Source organism: Streptopelia decaocto (genome assembly GCF_964273445.1).
Source record: "Streptopelia decaocto genome assembly, chromosome: 2".
Lineage (NCBI taxonomy): Eukaryota > Metazoa > Chordata > Aves > Columbiformes > Columbidae > Streptopelia > Streptopelia decaocto.
In genome coordinates, this window is record NC_138655.1 from 34,495,138 (window position 1) to 34,506,901 (window position 11,764).

General features: G+C 44.4%; 1 protein-coding gene across 2 annotated transcripts; it reads left to right on the forward strand.

The window, feature by feature from the left end:
* Positions 1-680: 680 nt before the first annotated feature.
* On the forward strand, positions 681-3,070 carry MSC (musculin; the record flags this gene model as incomplete). 2 transcript variants are annotated; one of them, XM_082045273.1, is made up of 3 exons in its annotated part: positions 681-1,208; positions 2,014-2,105; positions 2,261-3,070. In XM_082045273.1, 2 exons carry the CDS (start codon positions 681-683, stop codon positions 2,098-2,100), a joined length of 615 nt encoding a protein of 204 aa, XP_081901399.1. In that variant the 3' UTR covers positions 2,101-2,105; positions 2,261-3,070. The 2 variants fall into 2 exon arrangements, with proteins under 2 accessions (XP_081901399.1, XP_081901398.1); XM_082045272.1 differs by having other exon boundaries at positions 2,014-3,070.
* Between the last annotated feature and the right edge of the window lie 8,694 nt (positions 3,071-11,764).

The following is an 11,764-nucleotide window of genomic DNA, read 5'->3' on the forward strand; positions in this document are numbered from 1 at the left end:
GCGGGCAGGGGAAGACCCCGGGTTTGGCCCCGTCCTACCGCATCGCTGGGCGGCGGAGAGAGGGACTGAGCGTGGGTTTACACGGCGGGGAAATCCCCCGACCTCGGAGGAAAGGCGAGAGGGACAACGAATGCAGACAGGTAGGGGTAGAGCTCCGGGTGGCGCTTAGCCCGACTGCCGCTGCCTTAGGGACAGACAGGCAGTGTGCGCCCCGCTACTTGAGGGATCAGTCCTGGGGGCATTTTGCCTCATCCGGGGAGAGAAGAGGACTCTATCCGGGAGGAAAAGCTCTTCTTCACACAGCGGCGTTACTCCCAAGAGCACAGATACTCCCGGAGACATCCCCGCGTGTATTGGGGTCTGCGCGGGCCAGCGCGCAGCGTTGCGCTGGTCAGCGCAGAGAGGCACCGCCCCCGGCGCGGGGCTCCGCCGGGTCCTACCCCCTCCTCCGAACCCCCACTCCACCCCTCCGCCCGGCAGATGGTTTGCTCCGCGGACACCCGATATATAGCGCTGTCAAGGGGCGCATCCCCCCTCCGCGCGCCCTCCCCCCCCCCCGCGCCGGTACGGACTCTCCGCGGCGGGGCCGCCCCGCGCTGGGCCGACTCGCCGGCGCGCCTCGGCCGCCCGCCCCTTCCCGCCTGCCCCGCCGCCCGCCTCCCTGCCTCCCGCCCGGGGCGATGTCCACGGGCTCCGGGAGCGAGGCGGAGGAGCTGCCCGAGATGGACCTGCGGGCGCTGCAGCTGGACTACCCGACGCCGCCGGCCAAGCGCCAGCCCCGCGGCGAGCTCTACCCCTCGGGGGACAACTCGTCGGCGGCGGAGGAGGAGGAGGACGACGAGGAAGAGGAGGAAGAGGAGGAGGACGGCGAAGGCAGCTGCACGACGGGGCCGGCAGGCAGTGGCTGCAAGAGGAAGCGGGCGCAGGGCGGTGGCCCCGGGGGCAAGAAGGCGGCGTCGGGGCCGCGGGGGCCGCCGCCCGAGGGGAAACAGTCCCAGCGCAACGCGGCCAACGCGCGGGAGCGGGCGCGGATGCGGGTGCTGAGCAAGGCGTTCTCCCGGCTGAAGACGAGCCTGCCCTGGGTGCCGCCCGACACCAAGCTCTCCAAACTGGACACGCTGCGCCTGGCGTCCAGCTACATCGCCCACCTCCGGCAGCTGCTGCAGGAGGATCGCTACGAGAACGGCTACGTCCACCCCGTCAACCTGGTACGGCGCGGGGGGGCGCGGAGGAGGGAGGCCGGGCGCGGCCCCGAAGCCTTCGGGATGCGCGGCGAGGGGCACCCGCGATGTTCACGGGGGAACCCCCGGGGCACCGCCCGGGGTAGCCCCTCTTGCCTGCACCTCCCGAGCAGGGTTGGCAGCGCTCAATCCGTGCCCGCTGTCGGAGAAGCCAGAGGTGGCCCCGATCCCTTCTTAAATCCCCGGTCATCCTCGCCCCGGGGGCGATCCGAGAGCCGGGTTTGGCCTGCGGTGATGGCGGGTGTGTCTGTTCTGGGGAGTCGGAGTAGGGGACCCTAAAGAAATAAATTCCTCGGGCATTAGGCAAGCTTAATGTCCGAAAAAGGAGTAATTCGCTCTGCGGGCTGGCCTGGAGCGGAAGGAGAAGCGGTCATTAGTTCATCGGTACAAAACTAAACGCCTTGATGCGTGCCACAGGGGTAAAAAGGTTGCTTATCTAGTGCAGAGTGATTGTGTTTGAATAGTTCATATGCTTTTTCATTTATACAATAATGCAAACAATTGCAAAGCAAGAGAGATGTTGCATTTTTTTTTATGAGAGCCATTTGTTGCTGACCGTTGCAGCCCTGTTGCAGAGCATTTAATTATCATAAGAAACGTAATGAAAATATTTGTTAGAGGAACTCGGCTCTCCCTGTGCTTCCCACAGGGACTAAAACATGATGACGTGTTTGCAACTGAACCAGAGTTAGACATCTATCAGTAATAAAGCTCCAGTTTCATATCAGGATATACTTTCTTTTTAATATGAAATACCTGTTTTCGCTTACAGACTTGGCCATTTGTGGTTTCAGGAAGACCTGACTCTGACACCAAAGAAGTTTCTACTGCCAGCAGATTATGTGGAACTACTGCATAGTCAAAGTAAATAGTTTTGTTGTTGTTGATTTTTTTTTTTTTTTTTTAATGGGATGTATATTTTCAAGAGCTGTGATTTATCAGCTCCGGACTAGAAAACAGGGACAAACCCCATCTCTAACAGTGTTAAATCTGTGTCCCCTGTCATTCTTTTCCCTTAGAGTTCTGAGGGAAGTCTATTTAAACCAGTAAAGAAGGGAGGCAGTGGAAATTAGAGTTTTTATGAACTGACCGAAGCAGCTGAAGTACGAGATTTGGAAAGGCCCTTTGGCTCCATCATTCTTACCACTGCCTGAGGACCTGTTGTGCTGAGGTTTTTAAACTAATGGAAGAAGAATATAATGATATAGAATTAACAGCATGGACCAAAATACAACTCCACAAACTAACCCAAACAGTGTTATTTGTATTCTAAAGCAAAGCAGTATTTTAGAGTAGCTTTGAAACTCAGATTTATAATATATTTTGATGGCTTTTGTATTCACTGATCTGGTTTACTGCAACTATGCAATGAGTATAATTTTTATTTTTTTGTCCTTTTAACCAGAATTTTCTTAAAAACGTGTAAATGGCTACATTCTGCATTTCAGCTACAATACATTGGAATTTAACTAATTCCTTTGGTTATGTCACAAAGTGTCACTTGTAAGAATGTGGGACTGTCCCTAAAAATGTGTGCCTTAATCTGGAAGGGAATTCTGCTTACTGTAAGGACAGGGTGCATGTGTTGTAAAGAATAACTTTGTATGATGCTGCAAAATAAGAAGAATGCACAACGTTTTAAAAATTTTTCCTGTACTGTCATGTTTACCTTTGAAAAGTTTACCCTAAAGTGAGTTCTAGTGACATTTCTTCACTGATTCAAATGCTGTAATAAAAGAGGATGCCATCAAATAAGTTGCAAATGTAAATAACTCTATTTTTTTATGAATTACATTAAAAGCTTGGTTACAATGACTTACTGGTACTGTGATAGTTTGTGGCTGCATCAATATAGGAACTTCTTTGTAATGCAAGTTCTTGAAACCTGCTTTTGTAAACACAGTTATCTTCCTCATCTCTTGAGAGCAGATACCTCTCCAGCAGCAGAGTCAGATAAGAACACTTCCACCTCAAACTATTCATGTGAGCTATAGTACTATACAGATCAGCAGGGAAACCCACATTTTACCAACTTGTAGAATTCACTGTCATAATCTTTTCTGTGAATCAGAAAAATAAATAAATGTAGATTAAGAAATGAATGTCAGTTATTTGTGCTGCTTCATAGCATGAAAGATAGTGCAATAACTCCTTTTGCTGTTCTCCCGTCATCTTACATTTCCATCTGTAGTTTGTTTTGCTTTTATTTGCATTTGTGCATCAGCTGAGTTTCCTAGTTGGGAGCAGACTTTTCCTGTTTTAAGATTAAAACTCCTGATTTTTTTTTTTTTTTAATCAAAATATTTTATCAGCAGTTAACTCACAGTAAGGGAGAAGACTCAATTGCTTTAGAGAAGATAAAGCCTCCTTCATTTAAGCAGCCAGGAGGAAGAAACATTCACTTAACAAGAACCAGATTAACGTGGTTTCTTCTCTGACCATCCTGCATTGTAGATTTCTGTTCTGAAATACCACATAGAAGCCCAAGAATGAGTTCTGGTTGTATCTTTCAAGCTGGTGTACTTAAGAAAACTGCTTTTCTTCTTGTAAATTGTAAAATAGTCCATAGCCACTGCAAAATAACATGAGGGCTCAGTCCAGGATCTGCTGAAATTGTTGCTTTTGGTGATTTGAGGGCAAGTGGTACAGAGATTGTAATCTAAATATTTCAGTTTTAACCAGAGAAAGGCTGTGAAGGAAGGGGGCTATCCTAATTTGTAGTTAGGTAACTAAGGTGGGCCTCCAACTGACCTTCTATAGGAAGCCTCATAAAAAGAATATAAGCAGTAAATCTAAAAGGAAGGACTTTTAGGAAGGCATATGGTATCAGAAAACTCAACCAATGTTTATCTGAACCCTAGAGAAAAGATTATTCAGCAATTAAACTAAGGTGCCACTTGAGATAATCTCAGTTGTGATATTTAGCTGGTTTTGGCCTTGATCCCAGCTGTAATTGCTTAATGACTCCAGGGGATCGGAAAAACAAGGAAAGCATGGAGAACTTTAAACAGTATAGAAAGGTCCATGCGCAATGATGGAAAAAAATGCTCAGGAAAAATTCCCCAAAATGAAATGGTTACATTAAGTAAATACAGTAGGTCAAAACTGGGGGTGGAGAGTGTGACATGAAGAAAAACACAGTATTGCTTCCATCCATGCATCATGCTACATGTTCTCAAATACTTTTTTTTTTCTTCCTTGTGGCTACATAATATACAAACATACTTTCTTCATAAAATAATGAATGCACTTACTGTATTTGTAACTGTAACAGACACATCAATGTGCTGATGGTGCCCTAGTAGACTGTCACTGGTTTTAGAACAGGAGTACACAATGGCCACAGGTGACATTTCAGGTCAAAATCTGGAGAGAAAATTACAGCTTTTAGATAGTGAATGTTGTGTAAGACTTAATTCTTTGTTTCAAATACCTCTATACAGAGATGCATGTATTAGTGTATACTTATTTACCTTAATATGGCAATTAGGTATGTTTGGATTTCTCTAACAAGGATCTGATATTTCAAATCATTGATTTTAATCCTTAGGTTCATAAATATTATTTTTAAAAAGTAAATTAAGTGATGAGGCATTAGGTGATGAGGAAAAAGTTCAGATAAGTGAACAGGCTCCTTGTGGGTCTCTCCTGAGATGAAGGCTGCCCTCTTGCCAGCGAAGTGCCAGGTGGGTCATATTTTCTGGCATTCCTCACCTATAAAGACACATCAAAAATACATGCACACTGTTTTGAATCTTTTTCTTAAATTCGCCAACAGAAGAAATTCAGTTCAGTGCTTTATATGAACAAGGTGATCAAAACATTCTAAAACGCTGGGTTTAAGCATTAACAGATTTCATAGGAAGATAATGTGGTTTTGTCCTTTTTTCTATGAAGTTTTTGTCAACCTGATAGAGTAAAATTATTTCATTTTTAAAGTCTGAGTGTTTGACTGTGTTTGGGTTATAGAGCGGGGGGAAACTTAAATTGAAAAAACTACAGTCCACAAACACAAACATTTTTATCAGATTTGGCAAGCATATGCTTGATTATTATTTTGTTACGTTAGTAACACCTTTTTACCTTGGCACAAGCTACAAGGTGAACCCATCTTGATCCCATCAAGGTATACAAATCTTCCTAAAGTGGTTTTACAAATAAAATGCTAAATCGTCTGCAGCCCATATTCAGCTGAGACCTGCTTCATGTGAAATCTTAAAGGCAGAATACCTGCACTGACTTTCCTGGCACAGAGTCCATATATAAAGAGGAACACTTGTTTCCTAAAAATATTTTTGTGACTTTAGACTTACACAAATGTTGTGTGGAACTTTGTTTTTTCTGTATTTTATGTGGGACTCTGATAGAGCAGATCATTAGCCAGAAAGCACACATCTCCATCATTAAACCATTCCTTTCCAATACACGTGTTTGCTTACACAAGGAAAATACATCTCTTATGTTGGAAATGTTAACAATTCTGATCTGAGCAAAACAAAGATAGTTTGCTTACAATAAATAACTAAGCCATACCTTTCCCATTTAGTGACTTTATACAGGTACTATTTAAAGAACTCTCATATATGCTATGTATTCTGAATAAAAATTTGATTTTCTCAGGTAAGTAAAGGTGACTACATGACAAGTACGGTTGCCATAGGGGTCTCTCAGGTGAAAGAGGGAGCTGAATACATTAATTTTAAGATCTCAATAACTATCTGAAAGTTACTATCTCTCTTCATTAGTTCTAGAAGGACCCTAAGGTGACCAGATGTGTGATTCAGTTAAATATCTAATGTTTTAGTTAACTATATAATGTTGGGAGGAATAAAGTCATGTTTAACTGATTGAACTTTATATGAGCCAAGTAAGACAAAAAAAAAGGAAGAAGTGGGATTTAGACCTATCCACCAACACAAGCTTACAGTAACCTTATAAGCAAATAATAGTGACATTATTTGAATAAAACAACACAGAAAGCTGTCCCTTCTACTGAAAAGTAGTCACTTCTCCACAAGTGACTAATTCTATATAATAGCAAATTTGCATTTGGTACAGCAGCACAGATTCTCACCAAGGCTAGTGGCAGTTATACCTAAGAATTAGGTTTGATCCCAGGCAGGATTTATCACACTCCCCTCCAGTTGAAAGATTTGTACACATATACTTTCTGCAATGCACAGAGGTTGGATGCTGAGCTGCCTTCCAAAACCTGAATATCCAAATTGGTATTTTTAATATATTCTTACAAAAGTGAATTGGGATCAGTTGCTACATCTTGCAGATACTTGAGTTCCCACAGTGCAGGCTGGTTAGGCTTCAGGTACTATGAAGAAACAGGTCTCAGTCTCTTCCTTGTCTCTGAAAAACATTTGTAAAAGTAATTAGTAAAAAATAACTTTTAAAAGTGCCTTATTTGGAATGCAGCACATGAGAATCTCACTAGAGTTAAAAGTCCCAAAAAAGTTAAGGCAGCCAAAAAGATTCATTCATTCATTCTATTGAACAAAACAGGCAAAACTGACAAAAACTTGTAGCTAATGTAGGGCTGGAGAATCACTCCTGTGATGTTGGGGTGCTGGCAGTTTGAAACAGTCTGTGGCTAGAAACATGTAGTGACATTCAGAAGAAATATAATTAACCTTGATGATGTGATTGGAATTTAGCAAGCAACAGAAATCACACAGTCTGCTCATGCTGGTGAAATTGTTGAAAAGAAACCCAATTTCCAGTGTTAAAAAGGATTCAAAATGTGGCAAGAAAAGTGCTCTATGACAACAAAGCAGGCGCAGCTGCGAGTCAGATTATATACACAGACACAACCCGAACCCAAGTGAACAAACTGCTCAGCATCTGGGAAAAGAAGTCACAAGAATAGCAAAGGATTGCATCACTTAATCAGTTTACAAAGGCCCATGTAGGGAGCACAGCATGCATGAAGGGGATGGATAACTGCAGCTTTAGCTTATAGGAATCTTCACAGGATCAATAAAAATAAGATAAATGGATGGTAATCCCCAAAACACGTGGATGGCTTTTTAATTTTAATTCCAAGTTGCTGTGATCACAGAAGCAACATCATTAGCACTGTAAATCCCAGTCAGTAACAGATAAGAAGTAAATGTAGGAATGAATGTTCATAGAAAATCAAGATTGTATCAGCACAAGGAACTTCTGTACTCATTGAATATAAGCAGTACAGAGTTTAAAGTAGTTCATGGCCTCAGAACTATCAAGAGGTCATGTCATTTAGAGGAAAATGGGACCCAAGTGAATCAGAAGTCTTTTGCAACAAGGAGCAGAAAGATTCCAACTATTCTGTGGTTCATTTTTTCAGGGAAGTCCCTCTTGACCTATGGAGGTGGCTGCAGAGGAGTGCAGTAGCTCAATGTTCTGGAAAGCCTCCAGAAAGCAGATGAACTGCCAGAGGAGGTACAGTCTGTGGTCACTATGGGGAAAACCAAAACAACCCAATGTCACTCATTTCTCCTGTAGAAGTGTCTCATCCCACCCGCAAAATAAATACACATGCACAACATGTTTTCCACTATCCAAAAGGGAGATCTTGGAAAGATGTTTAATGTCAAATGCTTTTACTTGCACTCTGCCACACATACAGTCTGGACCTGTTCTGCATCCCTTTTGGGGAGACACTGAATACATGTGCTAACGTTACCTGCTCCAGGTAGCAACCTGTGGTCCCCAGTCCAAGCAGCAGAGTGTGCCTCACATCACTTGCTCAAATCTCTTTTAGATCAGGCTGGTTGTGTCCATCCTGGAAACCACTTTTTATCCTCGTCCTCTGGGTCCCAGTGGGACAACAGTAACCTTCAAAGGGGGCAAAATTATAAGAGTTACATTGCTATTAACTAGGAAATCCTGAGGAAAAATATTATACTCCTGGGTGTGACACTTTCATGCTACGTATGGGTACGCTCAAGATTTGCAAGACCTATTAGGATAGCTCTGTAGAACTGTGGAGGTTCAAGAAGGCCACCCCCTGTATGCAGGAAGATCTCTGGGGCTCTCCAACCCCAGAATCTCAGCTAGGTTCCAACACATTGCATCCATTTGGCTTGTGTCCAATTCCTGCTGTGTTTCATAGGAAACAGAGCAAAATTTGTGGTATTTGGGGAAGAACTGAGTGAATGACATTTTGACATGGGAAGAACAGGGAAAGAAAACAAAGAGAAAATTGAACAATTGTCTATAGGGTCCCTGGATTAAAGTAAAACTGTCATATTGGTGAAGTTCTTTGCATATGATAAACTGGAGACAGAAGCCAACATACTAAAATGTGCAAGGAGACCATAATAAAGAATAATCCCTCAAGAGTAAATTTACCCTAATCCATTAAAAATGACAGTGTCAGCTAATACATGGAGATATATGTATAAAATTTAGCTGTCTGTAAAGATATTTGGATTACAAGTTTCATGTTTAATGCCATGACGTGATGTTCCTGAACTGAAAACTCTCTTGAAAGAAGGGCTGGGAGTGTCTTATACTGGCTAATGTGTAAATGTGTATCATACATATGCTTTGAATCTTCAAATTTCTCAAGTCATTAATCATAACAAAATGCTCATAACTGCAGGACCTGCTACCAATCTATTTCTCATAGTAATCTGGTTTGAGCTGTTTGTTCATCCTCTGATGCAGTCCAGAACAATTCCTTTATCTCAGGGAACAACAATTTAAGATTTTTTTTTTCCAGTCTACATAATTCCCCCATAACTTGTGATGCAAATTATGTCATACACACATTTGCTCATCAGGATTTATAAACAAGAAAAACAAACAAGCCAACCCCAAAACAAAACAACAAAACCAAAACCAAAACAACAACCCTTCTAGGCTAGCTATAGCCCTGATGTAAGTGTGGGTGGAACAGCTGTGCAGATAAATCCACTTAGGCTTTTTGCGCTCCTTCACTGCAAGTAAAAACACACCAGTTTCCTCCATAAACTGTTCATGCTGTATCATCTGGGGATATCCTTAGTTTGTAAGAGAGAAGTAGTTGCCATAAATTAACACCACTGGTATTGCCAACATTCTCATCACTTTGACCAACACTTCAAGTTTTGGAATAGATGCCAAGGACTTGACTGACACTTGAGAGTCTCCATTCTCACACTCCCTGTGCAAAGGGAATGAAGCTAGTCTCAGAATCGAAAAACAGTATTCACATACTCATTTTATGATCTGTACCTAACCGACACTAAACCTGACCTGTGGTGACGGCACAAGTAAAAATAAAAGGTGTCAGGGAGCACTCCAGGGCACCGCAGCTTCAGTGTCTGTGCTACTACATTGTTAGAGAGGTCCCCGCATGGTCTGTGGTTTTGGTATGGGCCACGTGCCATGCTCCCAAATAACGCCAAGACATCACTTGCAAGTCAGGAATGGATAGGGATCATTCACAATATACAGTTTACATGAAGTCATCTTATTCCGGAGACTGAGAGTGCACAGATGTAAGCAATATGGACACAAGCTAGCCCAGGATAGTTGATCTCAAAGCCAGAGGATAGTCTTGGTATGAAATAACAGCCCTTTACGCTATTTAGTAGTTTAGACGTAACCTCTGTGTATCAACTGAAGTCTCTAGTTCACAGAATCTGTGTTATATATTTGTTTTAGATTAGTCTGCAAGCCCTTCCAGGAAGAGATCATGCTTCCCCTCATTTTTATGTATCTAGCACAAAGCCCTACATCTGATTAAGATGTTAATGTCAGGAGCAAAATGAATGAAAATCCTGACATGAATCTCTAGATCCTACTGCTGAAGCTGATTGGGTAAGTGATTTAAGGTTTTATGTCCCCTTGTAATACATGTCTCAGCATGCAAGACAGGCAAGTCCAGCAGTGGACTGAAAGAAGGCACATCAGTTTTTCTGAGCACAGCATAACACAAGAATGACATTGTATGTAAGGCACCAAGGCAATGTAACAATCCGAATTTCCTCTTTCATGTTTTCAATGTGTCTCGAGCAATAAATATCAAACCTATTTTTTTCACTTCTCAGATATGCGTTTACACCTTGTGGCCTGCTCTAGGTGAACCTGCAGGTGGGTTGAAATAGATGATCTAGATGGTGGTCCTTCCAACCCAAACCATTCTGTGATTCTGTGATTTTTGTAAAACCAAAAAAGATTTTTCCTTCAACACTTACAAAAGGGTAAATGAGTTATGAGTGACAGAGGTTTCCTGAAAGCAACTGCTTGGGATACCTACAGACCTAGAAAGCCACGTTTCCCAAACTGGTGCAGTCTCACAGGAGACCCTCTGTTGTGCCTCTGACCCTGGGCAATCGTGTGGGCCAGGGGGATGGGGAGAGCCCTGGTGGCCTCCAGCATGTCTGACCACCACGAACGGTCCCTCTTCACCACCGAGCTGTGTGCCTGTCCCCTGCCAGCTCTGCCACCACACCACAACCTTCTGAGGTGGTGAAGAACTGGTAGCCATGTGGGAGGGGTGGGCAAGAGGAAGCGATTTAGGTGAAAGAGGAAAACGGCTTCGTGTAGAGGCTGCAGATGCCTCCAAAAACGCTAGAATGGGTCTGGCTCTTACTAGGGAAGATTTGGAAGGATGTCGGAGCGGGGTGACCGTACTCACCTCTTCAGGCAAAAATGTTTAAATACTCCCACATAAGGGGGAGATTATCTCGTTACACATGCTCGTTCACTTTTAAGCGTTACTTTATTTGATAAAGAAGTATCAACAGAAAATACCAGAAACCCTCCGTACGCAGTGGGCGCCCCTGTCGAGGCATTTGGCAGTTACTTGTCGCCTTTTAAAGTTTTTCCGAGCGCGCCTCTCCCACCTCTCCAGGTCCCGGCTCCCCGGCGCGGCCGCCGCCTCCCGCCTCCCACTCAAGACGAGACAGTCCCGGCTCTCCGTGCCCTCGCTGCCCCCTTCGTCCTCCTGCGTGCGCTCCGCCCGCCCGCAGGAAAGCGGCGGAGCAGCGTCCCGCCCGCACGTTAACGGAGGGATCGCCGCACTTCGCTGCGGGGGGGCGGGTAATGGCCGCCCAGGGCAGCCCCACGGGCGGGCTGCGGGCGCCACCCGGTGGCCACCGCGCCGAGGTGCGCGGCCGCTGGCGGCCGGAGGTGTCTCTTTCCTGTCACCGACCGCTCTGAAGTCAGCCCGAAGGCGGCGGGGCCCGAGGGGCAGCGCGGGGGGCGTCCCGCCGCGGGCTCAGCGTGTGCGGGGACAGAGACCTCTGGAACCCACAGCCCTGCCTGCAGGCTCTGAGGCTTCACCATAAATGCCGGAATTTGGGGTCCTGATATGGGCCAACTGTCCCGACTCCTTACCTATGAGGCGAAGAAGCACAGAGGCAGGAAGAAAGCGCGAAGGAGGCGTTTGCAAATAAACATAAATACTTGTATATTGAATTAAATTAAATTAATTTTTAAAAAAATTAGTATCAAATTAAAACTTTTAAAAATAATCAAATATAAGTACTTGATCTTTGATTTGTCACCACTAAAACTGGTTTTACCTAGCTCCCAAGGAT